The 17,626-nt window shown below is 38.0% G+C and overlaps 3 protein-coding genes across 3 annotated transcripts in view; all 3 read left to right on the plus strand.

The window, feature by feature from the left end:
- The window catches only part of LOC134817270 (sorting nexin-25-like), a 74,208-nt gene extending 60,198 nt beyond the window's left edge, over nt 1–14,010 (plus strand). Inside the window, exons 12-14 of the mRNA XM_063826407.1 lie at nt 10,505–10,685; nt 11,075–12,809; nt 12,990–14,010. Of these exons, the coding sequence (XP_063682477.1) occupies nt 10,505–10,685; nt 11,075–12,809; nt 12,990–13,566 (2,493 nt within the window). The 3' untranslated portion in view covers nt 13,567–14,010. The remainder of the gene's footprint in view (nt 1–10,504; nt 10,686–11,074; nt 12,810–12,989) is intronic.
- The window catches only part of LOC134817271 (zinc finger CCCH domain-containing protein 14-like), an 86,895-nt gene that overhangs the window by 61,395 nt on the left and 7,874 nt on the right, over nt 1–17,626 (plus strand). The window lies entirely within an intron of this gene.
- LOC134816810 (zinc finger protein 90-like) lies at nt 7,615–9,000 on the plus strand. Its single transcript, XM_063825803.1, has 2 exons — nt 7,615–7,836; nt 7,995–9,000. The coding sequence occupies exons 1-2, from the start codon at nt 7,615–7,617 to the stop codon at nt 8,973–8,975; spliced, it is 1,203 nt and encodes a 400-aa protein (XP_063681873.1). The 3' UTR covers nt 8,976–9,000.

The following is a 17,626-nucleotide window of genomic DNA, read 5'->3' on the forward strand; positions in this document are numbered from 1 at the left end:
ATACATGATCATTGATCTTTTCCAATTGCACTTTGATCTGGGTCATCAGGTTGTCAACATGATCGAAAGTACTGCTGTTAGTCGGAGGTTGCTCTGTCATAGGTATATTTTTGAGAGAGTCCTTCAGGCCATCAATCTCCTGTTTGAGAGAGTTGCTGGTTAACCGACCCCTTGCTTCTGAAGGTCGTAGAGACTTCAAAATAGGCTTAAACGAAGCCGCATATGCATGTTTATATAGGAGTTATTGAGCAACACATGGCCTAAAATCCTTACTTTTCGAGAAATTCGCCAAAAACCATTTTGGGCGTGGTGCTGAGCCCATTTTCGATAGGATCGTGATAGAGTCTTTAAGTCTTTAGACAGAGTGCAAAAGAACCGCAATTAGCATATTAATATATGACTTACGAACAAACATATGCCTTAAAGTGCTTACCTTTTCAGTTATTGGCCAAAAACTGATTTTCGGTTCCAGAAATCATGCAAAACTATGGGTATCTGGTAAATTGGGCTATGAAGGCCCTAAAGGTTTTTGGATGTATGCAAATTGTGCAGAATGGCCATGTTTATATACAACTTATGAAGCAACATGTACCCTAAATTACTTACTTTTCGAGTTATTCGGGGAAAAACATTGTATTATGTCCATTTTCTACCTGTAAAATACAGTGTCACGAGCTCCTCTGCGCGCGCAAGGGACTTTATGACGTCATCGCCAAAATAATACAAACGCTATTTACACGCGTTAGAGAGCAGTTAGAGATTTAGGAATTTCGACTCGTTGCTTAGTTTGCTATTTGTCACAATCTGTCAAAATATGAGGATAACTTTTTTTTCAGTTAACTGGTCCTTTAACCTTTTTCAGGTTCAGCCCTTTCCGCTAAGCTATTCCTAATTACTAAAATATGTCGAGATTTACTGAACTCCAACTTCAAATATTGATGATTTTCACAATGCTGGCAAGCATTACCGTCGCCCTTATATTCACAATACTATTTACCCCCTATACTATTATATCCCCTTTATTGTTTTCCAGGCATTAAGACTCATCGAAAGTAGTTCAGCAGGTACATTTAAGTTCAAAACATTCTAATTCAATGTTAGAGATGACAGGAATAAGAAATAGTTATATGGAGGTTTTTAAGAAATTTGCGCAAAATACGCGCCAGCATGTTATACGAAATTAGGTAAAAAACCCAAAATCGCCATATTCAGGTGCCTTAAAAACCATGTTAAAATTGAGTTAGAGATCTGAAACTTTGCAGGGCGTCTAGACCTTGGCCAAATCGACTGTAAAAAAAATTTCATGTTTCAGGAGTATCGCGAAGTGGGTTTTCTGGAACCCCTGTTTTACAACAGATTGTCGTGAAGATATATATGTATGTATGTATAGACGCTTTTTGCAGTCAATTGTAGCCTACATTTAAGTGTTCGTAGATTCGAAAGTATAAACGATACAGTCATCTCGAACCACAGGTTTTAAAGATAATCGTTTAAGCTTTAGTTTACATTGTATTGAAAAATAATTTAACGTCATCATCATCACTTGATGACGTCATCAAATTAAGTGTTTTTAAAACTTGATTTTTGACAAAGTAACAACTTTTCAAATCGATTTTACACTATTAAGGAGTAATTTTATTCAAAATCTGAGGACATTTTCATCTTAGATAATTGTTCAAGCATACCGAAAATCTACCGGAATAGTTTCCTACCTTGCTCCTTCATAAAGATATTTGCTATTGAAGTTAGTGCTTTTTTGAAGAATAATTTTATAAAAACACAAAAGTTGTGAATTAGTATTCTCTGGTGTTGGGCCATCCCTTGGGTTGTGGAGCTCAATTTTGCTTCTTAAAGGTGTAAATTGTGTTATAGGCTAGTTTTAAAGTTAAAAATCGAAAAGTTGCACACGTGGGGACACGCCCAAATTGATTTAAAATAGCTAAAATTACTAAAAATTTTGATTTTCACGATTTTTATCAACTTTGGAGTCCCGTTGTGATCCAAGTTCTTTTTGAAATCTTCTGAAACTTTGCATGCTTATTAAACTATATATTAAATACTACTATACAAAAATTTACGGTGATTCAATATTGTATGCGCACGCAACGTCCGCTCAAAGTTTGCGCGTGCGAAAGGTGAGAATTTTGCTCATTCGTGATTTCGAATATATTCTGCTTTCCACGATATTTAAATGGCATTATATATGAATTTAATGCCAACTTGAATGAGTTAAAAGTGCCATATTCAGTCGGTTATCGACAGATATACCTAACTAAACACAAGAAAACGTTTTCAAAGGCAGAATTTCGAAATCGTCGAAATTTGAAATTACTTCCTTGTTAATGAAGTTTCGACTGTGTAAATTATCCTGACATTATAATAAAAAAGAGATGATATTTGACCAAAACCCATAATCATGGGTAGAGTGTACCGCTGCCAGTGTCTCTCTTTTCCAAACAAAAGGAAATGATATTAATTTGAGGAACCGTCCGCTAATGCAAATTAATACCGAGAATGAAATCGGTCGCTCGCTTTTTCCATTCGATCACGGCTTACGAATTGTAATAAAGCTTATTGATTTGAAAAAGCGAGCGACCGATTTCATTCTCGGTATTAATTTGCATTAGCGGACGGTTCCTCAAATTAATATCATTTCCTTTTGTTTGGAAAAGAGAGACACTGGCAGCGGTACACTCTACCCATGATTATGGGTTTTGGTCAAATAGTATTCCCCAATCTAAAAATCTTCGAAGTTTTTCTGCAAAGCATTTTTATCCACGTTTCATGCAATTCGATGATTGATCACTTTTGGCGGAAAAAAATATTTTCAAATTTTCAAACTTTTTTCTTAGTCTCGAAAAAAATTTTTAAGTGAAAATTTTTTGAAGTTTTTCTAAAAACTATATTTCTCCGTGTTTCAAACGATTTCAATCATTTTGAGCCAATAAAAAAATTTTCACTTTTTTTGGTGATTAACTATTTGGTAATTATCCAATTAGCTGATTGTCCAATGTAAAAATTTTTCACACAAAAGTTTTACTCCTTGATAAGATAAACATTCTAGGTTAATTTGCAGCCTTTTACGACGTTCACAACTAAAGATATTTGGCAAACCAGACAGGTGGTACAAAGGTGGTAAAAAGTGGTAAAAATGGTGTTTCTGTTGAGATACAAAATTGGCAACAAGTCTAATTATGTTCGTAGGGGTCTTAACTACCATATTCCGTTGAGAAATCCTTGTGAACATTCAAATCCAACGGAACCCTTAAATCGACCACTTTTCCCCTTACTAAATACTAAATTCCAGACATGAGACTACACTGAAATTTTGAGTTCATAGCTCGAATTGATTTCTTTTACGACGAAAATAGTATAAAAGAAGTACTGATCATGGTAATGGCATACTATAAACTCTGAGAGTTTGGTGCCACTAACGATTAAGGATTGTGACTTGTGAGATAAGCCCAAACACAACTATCTCGCCAGATTTGTATGGTAAATTCTTATATATTTGAATGTAGGAATGAAGGATTGTATTGAATATTTGCACCTAGTTACACACCTAGCTACACAATGATTGTAGGGACAATCATAAAAAGTTTGTCGAAACTTGTACTTCCCCAAGCAGATAATAATATGAGGTCAAATACAAGGTGATATTGCAATTTGTTGCTCATTTCGTGGATTCCTTCAATTTCATATTTCAATCTGAATGTACAATGTATAGTTTAAAGTCACCTAATGTACGGGTCTCCTCGTATCATGTTACACGCAAATACTCAGCATAAGGTTCTAGCTTCCGTTGATAAAGTGCCTCTATAGGGGGGGGGGGGGGGAGGGGGCATGATCCCCCCTCTATAGGGGGGGACATGATCCCCCTCTATATCATCAAGATGTTTTCCAAATGTGCCGGGTACTCCCATATACTGGGCGTCTTCTTTAACCATAAATCAGACAGAGCTGTGCCCAAAATGTGATTTATGATAGCCCATACCTCAATGTGAGTACATATCGAGCTGTATAAAGTCACAAAACAACACGATGCGTGCATATAAGGCTCTAATGGCAGGTTAATAGAACAATGGATTGGGATCATGTGAACCTCTCTATACCTCATTTTTAATGAAATATGAGTGCTGAGCAAGGACAAAAGAAAATCGCGATTATTTAGGCCAAAAATCGCGGCACGCCAAACTAGGCAAAATCGTGGCGAAAGATAATGTATTTGCAGAGCTAAGTTAGATGTCATATATTCGTTGGTTACTCCTTTATGAATTAATCTAGTCTACTGCAGATTTTTTCCTTTTCACCCTTTTGAAAAAAGGCAATAGTGAAAGGTTACGAATGGAGGTTTTTGCAGAAAAACGTGGATTTTGGAGAACGAGATAGGTGGGTTTAAATATGTCGTGTGTCCTTCCTTCCTTCCGTTCGTTACCATGCAACGAAAAAGTTGGGCGCGCGCGAGGATTGCTTGCGGAGATGTGATGTATAGATAGCCTGTGATCTATGAATGCGCGGCGCGACAGTGTTTTAATGTATACTGATGCATGTAATGTATAATATTACTATTAGGTAATACGCCCAATTTGTACGTGGCACGCGTAGTATATATATATATAGTGTATTGATGTGTACACGAGTATAGTTTACCTTTGCTGATAATTTCTTGAATTACAGATACAAGTTAAGTTCTACGGCAATTGAACTGAATTTCAAGTGTTTCCCGTATTTGATGCATAATTTATCAATATTATTATCATGAAGATTGAAATGAGCTGATTGGAGCTTATACTTAAATTTATAGTAAATGTGAAATGGAAATCTAGCGTCCGCCAAAACGAAACAACGGGCGCAATTCTTGTTGAAACCGTTCTGATGTATCGAGAACACCCTGTACATTGTGAAGTTATGTACGTATAACTAACATTATAAGCTATTATATCCAGGTATAGATGCGAATCGATAAAACGGAGTACGAAGGAGACTTGAAGTCGTATATTTTCAGTTCAGCGTGCCTTAAGGAATCTCTGATACAAAGCCGAACCGCATGGATAACGGCACTATGCACAAAAGAACGGCACCTTGTTTTTATTTGCTACACGTTGTATTTCGCGCGCGAAAAGGCGTTGCAAGTCACTTGCAATGCAAGTGCAACGTGTGTCAAGTCTTTATGTTTTGCTTGTACTATCTATTGTATGAGTTACTGGAGTGGAATCGAAATCCCAAAACACAGGCTGAATAAAATTTGTGCAATTGCAAAGCGATGTATAAGACTGCTATTTTGTATTTGGTAACATCCCCGATTTTGATCATAAAGAATACTACTTAATCATGTGCACGTTCGAGAACTTATAATAAACATATTATGGTTAGCAAGAACTACTGCATCTTGAACACACTAAACCGCTGTTCACTCAGCAGAAAATTATGAATCCGGAGAATCTGCACATGTATCATAAATATTTTATGAAACTATTCAAAATCCTTAAATTTTATGTCCCTATAGTCAGTCCATTAAAGATCTTTTTAAGTTCTGCCCTAAAAATGAAAAACTTCGTCTGATCCCATTACTGAGATAAGATATCTCCCAACAGAACTTTCTGTACACCTCTACCGAAATTTGGAATGATCTCACCCCAAATAGCAATGTATAATGTTAGTATAACTATTACTATCAGATAAGGCTCTTCAAACATGCTATTGTCAAAGCCTACTTTGAGAATGACTCAAATCCGTTTGTCACCAAAAAGTACCTTTAACTTTTGCGGATGGCCGCTCAATTTCCCGATCCGTGATGGCGTATTTTATCATATTCCATACCACCTGGGGACCCCAGTCTTTACTGTTTATAAGCATGCAGATATGCTGGAGTGACAGACCGAGCGCCGCCCAGTGAATATAATTCCATATTGAATTTGAAAATTGTGTACATTTCTATGTAACCATATGTTAAGCTTTATCGTTTATGCAACCTGACACGGATCTGTGCAAAATAGTAATACTATTACTAACTCAAAATAATAATAATATGCTATCAATTAGTCCCTAGCAGGATGCGTACATGGTGAAATTAACAATTTACTTGAACTCATGAAGTTGAACAATTCAGCACTGCGCGCCAACAATTGTTTAATTCAGATTATCGCGCAAAATAACTTTGCGCAGGCAGAAACGTGGGCGAGGACACGTACGCTCGCTCGCAGGCACGCTCGCACGGCCGGTCGCAAAGCTACCATATACAAAAAACCTCGTTCGCTAACCCTTGTCCTTGACTCTTTTGAGTCATGGATCGGGAAAAAATATAGTTTTCGGGTATTCTACTTGTAGCTGCTGACCTCTTGAGCGCATAATTTAATATAGCTGGTTACTCCTTCATGAATTAATCTAGTCTACAGATGTTTCAACCCCCCCCCCCCCCCCCCCCCCCAATCCCCCCCCCCCCCCCCCCCCCCCCCCCCCCCCCCCCGTTATCAGTTTTACAAATAGCTATTCTGTCAAAATTACACTAGCGTAATCATTTGGAAAATTTGGGTTCAGTTGTCGTTTTGGGATTTACGCTGATTGGGTGCCCTTTTAACTGAGTGGGAACTAGGTTCAATTGGGTTCAGCCGTCGGTCACCCTTGTAAAGAACGTAATATTTGGCCCTCGGATTTAAAGGAGAATGCGCAAATTTGGTCCTTAAATTTAAAGAAAAATGCGCAATATTGACTTAATGAATCGTTTAGCTTAAGATACCAAATTTTGTAACTATTCTGAGTTCCGACCAGAGAGCCAAAAAGTCATCTTTTGATAAAACATAGAAATTAAATAGAACCCTGCCGTCAAATCATAGCGATATTTTCTAAATGTATGCTATTTCTGATGAAATATGAGTGCTGAGTAGCAACTTGCAAAATGTCGTAATATAGTATCATCGATAATATACATTTAGAGGGCCCTCCAGTTAGATTTCGCTGGTTCTCTTTGTAGTCACCTTAACTATACCTGTACGTGTGCTCGCCCCTTCAGTTCTCAACCATTCTAATATTTTACTGTGCTCGGTTGTTTTATTTGACCAATTTAGTAGCACACTCTAACACATACATCAAGAGACATTTGAAATGTGATGCTTATTTCTTTGCAGCTGTGAAGACTTGAAATTGCGCAAAAGGTCGCGTTAAAAAAGTCGCCATTGTTTGCAGAAGACTAAAATATTCCTGATATTTCTTATTAAACTGAACCATGTATTAGTCTGTATTAATGATTTGTCGCAAAATATGGGAGAAATGGTGATACCCCTACCACTTAGACATCAATATTTCACCACTTCTACATTTGTCTCACTTCCTCAGTTCTTTCTGCGAAATTGTTATATAATAGTTTTTGTTTGACCAGTCAATTAGTTAAAAATGGATAGGTCTAAAATGAGTAGACGAATGTACTTAATTTCTGGCTAAACAAAATTTGTGGTCTGATCATCTATTAAGTATTTTTGATGGTTGAGTCGTTAAGAATTATAATTAATTCTTAACGATGATGGTTGAGTCATTAAGAATTATAATTAATGCGATCCCGTTATTTGAAACTGTGCTTGCTAAAGACGTTAACATAATATTCACATATTTCTATCAGGAATGTCAGATAAAAATACAGAAAAATTTGAGGAGGTTGAAATCAAAGAGGAGATAACAAACGCCGAACAAATTAACGCTCCTTCAACCTGGGCATCATCAGTATTCAGTTGTAAATGTGATGAATACACCGAAAATAACAACCTGAAAGCTGAATATGTACCGGCCAATGAGTTTGAAATTGGATCCGAGGACTTTAAGAACCAATTCGCAAACAGTGAAGTTGTAAAGACGGAGGATTTCAGGAATCTCTGTGGTGTCCTGACTAAAGCCGAACCTTTGGACAGTAAAGAATTCCAGTGTGATAATTGCAATCTTCCGATCACACAAACGAAGACAAGACCTGCTACCGGAAATTCCTCTTCTGTTCCTATACCTTCAAGCCTGATCGTGGCAATGTGGGTGACACTATTGGAGAAGCCACTCCGTCTGCTAAGAAGTCTGCTGAGCTTGGTAAGAAGTCTGCTAAGCTTGCTAACGAACCTTACAAATGTGAACTGTGTGACTACAGCACTAATCTTCCTGGAACATTGAAAAGACACATACGGACACACACTGGGGAGAAACCTTATTCTTGCAGTTTGTGTGATTATAAATCGAGTCATTTGAGCAGTCTCAAAGTCCACAAACGGTCACACACTGGAGAAAAACCATATTCTTGCAGTTTGTGTGATTATAAATCGCATCGATTGGACAATCTTGCTGCTCACAAACGGAGACACGCTGGAGAAGACACTCTGTCTGCTAAGATATCTGATGAGCTTACTAAGATATCTGCTGAGCTTGGTAACGAACCTTACAAATGTGAATTGTGTGACTACAGGACTAATCTTCCTGTTATGGTGAAAAGACACAAACGTATAACACATACCGGGGAGAAACCCTATTCTTGCAGTTTGTGCGATTATAAAACGAAACGATCGAGCACTCTTGCTACTCACAAACGGACACACACTGGAGAGAAACCTTATTCTTGCAGTTTGTGTGATTATAAATCGAGTCATTTGAGCAGTCTCAATTACCACAAACGAACACACACCGGAGAGAAACCTTATTCTTGCAGTTTGTGTGATTACAAATCGAATCACTCGGGCGCACTTGCTACTCACCAATGGACACACTCGGAAGACAGACCTCACCACTGTACTATCTGCAACCTTAAAGTGAAAACGGCTGGAACCTTGAAAAGGCATATGATGATTCATAGTAGGCAGTATGCCTGCGAATATTGTGACTGTAATCCTAAGTCCAAGGAAGCTTTGTTAAGACATATAAGATCTAAGCATATACTAGCTCACCTAAACGATGGTAAAATAATCATAGATCCCAAGATATGTCTGGAATGGGCAATAGAACCTAATTAATTAATATATTAATAGTCATAAAGTTGGTGAACGAACACTTTAAAACTATTAGTATTTTACTATTCGTTACATGAGTAGTTACGACCACTTGAAAAAATACGATCCGGACAATAAACGCAGTGACGTAACGAACAGTACCGCTGACACATCATGAAATAAGACCAAGTACATATGTTGAGAAAATGTCCAATCTACGAGTAAATCAGACAGAGAACCAGCATCGAACTTAGCAATCTGCTCAACAATAGACAATTTGGTGTATTATTTGAGGAGACTTATATTCTGGAGACTAGAAATTTTATTTACAACTTATTCCGTGAAAGGTTTCCTAAAAGCAAGGGATTTTAGAAGTTTCCATAATTGATAATCAGCGTTCATTTTGTAATCCTTTCTTTTATTTTGTTTGATTACTGAGTTTGTTTGAATATATTTTTGAAAATTTCAGTTTTGATCTGTTAAATTGTTAATATCTTTCTAATTTCTTATTTCTTATTTCTTATTTCTTATTTATCTTTATTTCAATTAATATTATTGGCATTAAATAAAAATATATGGTTTTAAGGTGAAGGTTTGATTATACATGATATTGAAATTCCAGATCCTATAAAAACAAACCGTATAAAATCACTATTTTATCCTTGAGCTTGACTTCATCCAGTTTAGTTTATCTTGCTTATGTTCTGCATTCCACTCAGTCTATTTTTGTATACCTAAGCGTCTATAATTTGTTCGGCTAAAATATGAGCGCTAACAGATACGTCCAGTTTTTCCGCTGCTCAAATTTTTACTGATCAAGAAGTTTCTATACAAATAGTTTCAATTTCTTCCCCCCTTAAAGTTGATAAGATGTTACAAACATACAAGATTTAAATAAATGTATAAATGTTATTCGATGGACCGGATGGGGTAAGGCGTAGTATAGGGCCGTGCGCAAAGTAATCTGCATCATTATTGATATTCTTCTCGACCGATCACTATTCGTCACGAATGTTCTACAATAAAGACTTGTCTGTACTCATCTGAGTCGCGGAACTCTCTTTCCTTACTCAAAATTTGCGGCCCGATTAAGGAGCTCGTACCAGTTACCTTAACAGGGGGCTCCCCCCCCCCCTTAACAGCCCCCCCCCCCTTAACAGGCCCCTCCTCCCCTTAAAAGCCCCCCCCCCCCCTTAACAGCCCCCCTCCTTAACAGGCCCCTCCTCCACTTAAAAGGCCCCCCCCCCCCCTTAACAGCCCCCCCTTTAAAGGCCCCCTCCTTAACAGCCCCCCCCCCCCCCCCCCCCTTAACAGGTTGAACACTTTGCTTGCCACACAAAATGTTCCTTTGTCAGCTGAAAGTGTTTGCAAGAATAAATTCGAAATGTCCAAAATCATGTCATCATCGTTTGCGCTTTCTGAAAACATCTAAATAATAACTATTACTAATCAACTAATTACTAAATAATAACTAATCAACTAATATAATTACACCGGTATAAAATAGTGGCCTTTCGATGATAAACCGCCAATCTAACTCCACCCCATTTCAGATAAACAGCCTGAAAGAAGAGCTGAAATCAAAAGAGGTTCTCTTAGAAACTTTGGACATAATGAACTACTGCTCAGCTGAGGAACTGAGCCAGCTACAAGAGGAGATACAGAACTTGAGAGTTACTATCAACCAGTTGGAGCATCACAGTGAGCGGATGACGTTGTGGTGGCAGTTTCTAGGTAAATATAGCGCAAATGCTAGGTAAATATAGCGCAAATGCTAGGTAAATATAGCGCAAATGCTAGGTAAATATAGCGCAAATGCTAGGTAAATATAGCGCAAATGCTGGTTTTTGGTGTTTGATTTATAATCAATATTACATTTTTTCTTAACAGTTCAACTTTAGAGTTTAGAGTTCGTAACAGGAGGGCAAATTTACAAAAATGAGAAGATCTTTGTTTAAATTAGCAGTTTTGTTTATATTTCCGGAACCAAGTTGGTTGGTTCTTATTTCCTGGTATGCTAGACCGGAGTTTGATGTTTTTTGTCGTCGATAGATTTTGTCCATCCTTGTCCTTATTTTAAAACTGAAATGAATTAATAAATCAATAAAAATCGTCTCATCCAGGCGAGTGGGAAGCGTCAGTTGAGAACGTGGAAGCCTCTCAAACATCTGAACCTCTTTACACTGTGATTGTGAGACAAAAGAAACACATCTGTCAGCAAATCTTACCGTTCAGCAATAAATCCAAGTTCAAGCTCACTCAGTTCAATCTAAATTCGACACCTCAACAATCTGCTAGTTTGATCTGTATTTGTGCGAAAAGGAGACGTCGCAGTAGGCGTGCGGGCTCTCAAAACTCCCCGACTAAAAGTGGCAGTTCAGGAACCCAAACAGTTATTCCTGAGGACGATCAACATGATGATTCTACACATAACCGGGACTCTTCAGTGAGTAAGATTACGCGAACAGAAAGCAGATCTAGCTACGAGTCTCTCATGATCGAAAGCAGTTACCGGTCACTACGACCTCACTCTATCCTGCTCAGCAATACCAGCGCAGCAGATTCGGTATCTATAAACAGTAACAATGCAGATACGACATCAGAAGATACCATCTCAAGAAACTCGGTATCTGGAGATAACGTGTCCATTAACTCCCTCATGTTTACCCCTGATCCCCAAGACACCAATGTAGCCGCGATAATGAGGGTCACTTCATCCGGATCTGAGAGTATTCAGGAAGAACCTTCAACGACCCCTACCATGTTGTCACATCCTCTTGAAGTTGGAAATTCTCTGTTTTACCGAAAGAGTTCAGTTGAGACCGGAAATTCTCTGTTTTACCGAAACAGCTCAATGTCCTCGTCTTCGCCAGAGCCTTCTTCCTTGACAGAAGAGTCAGGTTCCTTATCAGTGGATGGCATGTCTTTAGCATCAGAAAGTACCCTCTCTGGAACTATTATCTCAGAACTGGAGCAACTGGCTTCAGAACAAGAGGGAATAACGAACGAATCAGAAACATTTTCAATTAACGAGGAGACACCTAGACTACCAGCCAGTGAGTACCTGCCTACGTCGGACGCCGACCTGTCCACATTGTCATTAAGAGAGAGCCCTCCACCAATGGAGTCTGATGACGACACTATCTCAGTCACATCTCAGGACTTCCCAACTGATTTCATGTTTGATGATATATTCTGTGGAGATAACAGAAGCACTCGTACCAACTCTGAGGTGTCAGCCTCGGAAATAGCGCTCTTGGAAGACACACCGTCTACAAAAGTAAGAAGATACCTCTCCATCTACACTGATGACGACATCCCACCTCTATTAGATTCTAATCAGAGTGACGATGAGAAGTTAAGAAACCTTTCCAGATGCGGCAGTGCGATGAGTAACACTACCAGTATCTCTATCGACGAGGAAGGAGTGTTGTCTGATAGCAGTTTTGAAGATCCAGAGCCCTATCTTGTTGTGGATATCCAGAGTTTACCGTCTCAGGTTCCCGCTCCTCAACTTTTCCAGGCTAATAACCAAACGGCTGATAATTTGGGTGAGAATGGGAAGGAAGATTCTCAGGAGTATCTGCTTGGCCGAGTTGAGGAGGATGAGGAGGAGGAGGAGGAAATGGAGCCTGAGGAAGAAGTTCAGTCAGGGTGGGTTATTACTCACACTTTAGATGAGATTAAGAGTTTGTATATCAACTTGAAGGGCTGCAAAAGTGCAGGCTACCCGTCTACATTCCCTGTGTTAACTCCAAAGGATGGAGCTCAGATGGAGGAAAGCAAGGAACTTGTTGGAGATTTCCTGAACTTTGTTCTCAGGGACAAGACTTTGTCACAAAGTGAACATGTTTATAGGTAAGCCAAAGTTGTTTATATTCGGTCTTTGTAAAGATGGGATAATTTACGAATTTCGATTTGCCTTTATTTTATTAAGCTATTTATATAATACACTGTAAATATAATACACTTACACTCTTTAGTAGAACACACTCACAAAACAGTTTTCAAGAGCACTAACTATCTTCAAAATCTCAGGTTTTTCAACCCGTCATGCGAACAACTCTACTTAAACACCCAATCCAAAAAGAAAGGTGCCGAACAGATAGACGACAAAAACAAGGACAGTATAGCGATTCCCTTCTACACTCTTCTCGGTGAGATATTTGAGATTCACGGTCACCTCCAGTGGCTGAGACGCCAGATAATCTTCCTAGTCCGGATCACGTTCGGCAGCACGATTGAAAGACAGATTTACCGGGCTATGGGCTGGGCTGGATCCGAACAGCAGGTATTCTGGTATATTCAATGTTTCAAAACTGCCATGTGGGGTGACTACCCTGTTAGTACTGAGTTGAGTGACCCGGTTAAGAGGGAACATTTGAGAGGTAAGGTCCGAATGTCCCTACTCAATACTCCTCCTCATCTTCTTAACGTTCTGTTCGGAACTAATAAAACTAGAAAGGGGCTTGCTAAAATACTGGACACGATGGAGATGAGAAGCCATACCAAGCATTGTGTTTATACCGTTCTAGAATTGGTGCTTCTTCATCTTATTGGGACTGATCCTGAGAGAAACGATCGTATGAAATTGAATTTGAGAAGCACAAAGTAGGTTCTTGATTATTTTGATGGTGTATTTAAAGATGTTTTTTAATTTTAATAATTTTCCTTTAATCTTTTAATCTTCAATCTTATTCAAATCTGTCGCGAGACTGAAATTTTAACAAACTGGATATTTAAATTAATTTTAAATCTGAGAAATTCTTCGTATCCAGTATCAATCAAATTAAAATCCGCTTGATGATCTTTGTTGTAAATTGAACCGAACATATGTTATAATTTACACTCATTAAAGTGTGGTTAATTTCTTCAAACATCAAAACTACCAAGTACGATTATATATTTAGGAGAAAACATATTATACGTTTTAAGAATTCCCGATACATAATTTGACCAGAAGTGTTAAATTTTTGATGTTGAATGTAAATTGTGTTACTTTCTCATTTCATGCTAAAATTATTTCCAATTTTAATTGTCATTAAAAAAATTATCTGACAAATATTATTTGTAATTAGTAATACTTAACTAAATTTAGATGGAAATGAACGCACAAAGAAAAATTAAACATCGTTTTTTACGATAAAAGTTCTTTTCGAAAATAAATTCAACAAATTTGGTACCAAATTACTTGATTCACGATGTCAATCCTTCGCAGCTAGCTCGCCGATCTGCATACGTGGTTGCGAGAAGTAGGGGGTGCACGATAAAAATAAACTTGCTCGGATTTTAAAAATTTTTGTACCACTGTTTTCTAGAGACTGTGAGAATTTTCACAATACTAAATTTGTCATACCTTTTTGGAAAAATCAGTGAGTGTCGCCTAGGTGCCATATTTGATGGTGCGCGGCTTTTGGAGCAAAAGTAGCTGTAAAAGTCGCGTAATTTGATCAAAATTGATCAAATTCGTTGATTTTTGTCGTATTATTCGGATATATCTTCAGTTCCTTAAATGAGATCATTCTGAAAATTGGCGACGACCTTCCAATAGGGCTTTCACAACTGTCCAAAAAATTTGGTGGATATCGGAGTTGATATAGTGATCAAAATGGGGCAAAATACGCTGCTTTAAGCTGTAACATAATGTCTGATGGTTGGATATGCTTTAAATTTTTCGGACACTGTCCTTGTAAGTCTATAAGTAAGGTTACCAATTTTTGTTGCAATCGGAGGTCGGGAAGGATACTCAATATCTATTTGTTTGAAGAAAATTGTGCTGGCCGAAATTAGCGCTAAAAAACCATCCTACAGTCGGCACGCGCGGCTCACTGTCGATGGCGCACTACCTACGAGAAGCATTATTTGATGCGCGTGCGACCCAGTAGTGCATCGCGCTACAACAAAAAGCGCGCTACTTCGTTGCACGTGTGATTTGCCTCTCACCTCTGGCTAACATTTCGAGAAGAAAGCGGCGCGCGCTACTTCGAAGAAATTTAGACGAGTAACATCCGTCAAGACCTTGGAGGACTTCGACGCGCCGCGCGAACTAGCACTCTTGCTTCGCATCGTCGTCGATCGTTGCTCTGCTTCGCAAAGCAACGATCTCGACGGATTGACATCGTCAATCAAGTCAAGACCACAACACATAATGCAAAATGAAAAATATTGAACGGCGCCTAACTTAGAGAATATGAACTTATATAATTATTTTTTGGTTTTCTCTAACCAGAGCCCACTAGCTTTCGCTTGCAGTAGCGCGCGTCCGCCGAATTACGTGGGGATCCCAGGCTATTGTATTTATGTTCATAATCATAGAATAGAGACTTTGGCGGAATGACAGGCTGAGTGCCGCCTCGTCATACGTTTATGACCCGCCGCGCACGAGTGTGCGGCTCTGGCCCCTGTATCGTAGAAACGCTTACATGTTATACTTAGTGAAACAACAATGCACAATGCAGGGGGTCACGACGTGATACATGAAGATCGCCGCCCACACAAGAAGACTAAAGTGCAAAGAAACTGCTGCTGACTGCTGCTAACTCAAACCTACTGCTAACTGCTGCAAATGGCGCGCGCGACAGCAGCAGTTATAAGCAGCAGTTAGCAGCAGTTAGCAGCAGTTAGCAGCAGTGAGCAGCAGTTAGCAGTAGTTAGCAGTAGTTTTTTGCACTTCAGTCCCCCTGTGCCCAGTAACCGCCAAACGGCATCACAGGAGTTGTGCTATTTTACTTGTGAAACAAGCGCGTCACGCAGTACGTGTGGACTCATGGCTATGTGTATTTTTGGTTATTTTAAATAATGAATCATAATCAGATAAGCGAAACGAAAATGTTGGTATTTATATTATTATAAATTTTAAAAATAACATGTTTAAGTTTGAAGCCAAACATAATACAACGTTTTTATTTGTAAATTTTTGAATGTGAATTATATGCGAATTTTTATTCTACTGATTACGTAAGAGCCTTATATGTAATATGTTTTACCTAATATTATGTAGTAGTTAATATACCAATATAAGGCTAAAAACTGCTGCAGTGCAATAAAAGGCCTTGCTTGACCCTTCGATTTAATGTCTTTCGCAGACTAGAGAATTAAGTATCCAAATATGAAAAGAGAACATTTGATCATGGTTGACCCCAGAAGACGAGCTTTGAGGTTTCCTAGATTTGTTTATGTAAATTTTGATATTTTACTGTACTATTTTATGTTGTATATAATTTTACGGACGAAATGATCCCAGGGGGGACTCCCAACCCACCGCTTCGGCGGGTAATTGACGCACCGTTCACAAGCAAGAGCCACTTTGATCTACTTGCTGTGAGGTGTCTCAGCTACATGGGTTGGGGGTCCCCCCCTTTTTTTTTCTTTTTTTTTCTGATCATGGTTGTTAGATGTCCAATAACAAATTGATGTTTTTCTTTTCTCAGCAATTTTATTAGCAGAGAACTAAATGTAAAAACATACCATCTTCGATAACAAATTATGAAAGCTACCACTACGCTATCAAATGTGGTACTCCTACTTAAATTGCGCTGACAAACTATATATGTGATTGTATGGAAAAGCGAACGTACAATTACGGGAATCCAAAAGATCTTCCATAGCCAGGGAAAGTAGTGTACCATTACCTTACAAGACTTTTTTGTGGCGGACCAATTTGCGACGACCGAAATTTTGGCGGTCCGAAAATATGGCGAAATTGAACAAAAACCGTCAAATTTCGGACGTCACAGAAAATAAGGGTATTTTTCATCATTTTTTGTGACAGTAAGCAGTAAGGAAATTTCTGAAATTCGGTAAAATCATGTTCAAACTTAGTCTGTATTAAAACTGTAAGACTTTCATGTTAGCACATACATGTATTTTAATGCAAATTTAAACTGTATTGCTTGACATTCAATTCGTCATTGGTGTGGTGATAATTTGTCCCAAGATGCCAGAATTTATTTATTTATTTTACTTGATATTACTTTTTAGAAACAAAATAAAGCAGTGAAGGCACAGTCATTGATATAAGCTAAAAGATAATGCGACGGATTCTATTACGACGACCGAAATTTTGGCGGTCCGAAAATATGGCGAAATTTTCGGAAAACCGCCACATTTCGTACGTTATAAATATGTCTTGTAAGGTAATTATAGTTTTTTGATCATTTTCTGGAGTTGACAATGTAGGTGGCACAATCCCAATGCATCCTTAAGCTTTCGCCAGTGATTGCACATGATGTGGCATGAACCTGGTATTTTAACTAATGTTCCCTTAAAAATTTTACTGAAGGATGTCCACACAATATCCTTAATCTTTTAACAAATCCCCCTACTAATATAAGGCCCGATAAAAGCTTCCTAACATAATAAAACAAAAGTTTAATAAAACAAAAGTTAAATTTATTACCAATTATTCAATCAATACATATCATAAATTCTAATATTGGAAACACAATGCAGAACGGATGTCTTAAACTATAATTTTGTTGTCACTAATAATCTATTTACTTTCAAAGTTGAAATTTAGTTAAGTATGAAATGCCACCACATCATAGTTAGGGTAAAATATAATTCTTAAAAATTTTAAAATTGAGAAGATTGCTCTATGACTTAAAATTTAAAATTTAGCAAAGGATATCTAATTTTTAAATAGTTGGTTACAGTTTATGACAGTACTGGCATGA

Source organism: Bolinopsis microptera, chromosome 6, assembly GCF_026151205.1.
Source record: "Bolinopsis microptera isolate Bmic1 chromosome 6, MBARI_Bmic_1.0, whole genome shotgun sequence".
Classification (NCBI taxonomy): domain Eukaryota; kingdom Metazoa; phylum Ctenophora; class Tentaculata; order Lobata; family Bolinopsidae; genus Bolinopsis; species Bolinopsis microptera.

Excerpts from the sequence above, each read along its gene's own strand:
- LOC134816810 (XM_063825803.1), top strand. The coding sequence starts at position 7,615 with ATGTCAGATAAAAATACAGAAAAATTTGAGGAGGTTGAAATCAAAGAG. Across the intron at positions 7,837-7,994 it reads AATTCGCAAACAGTGAAGTT|CCTGATCGTGGCAATGTGGG; the intron begins GTAAAGACGGAG and ends TATACCTTCAAG.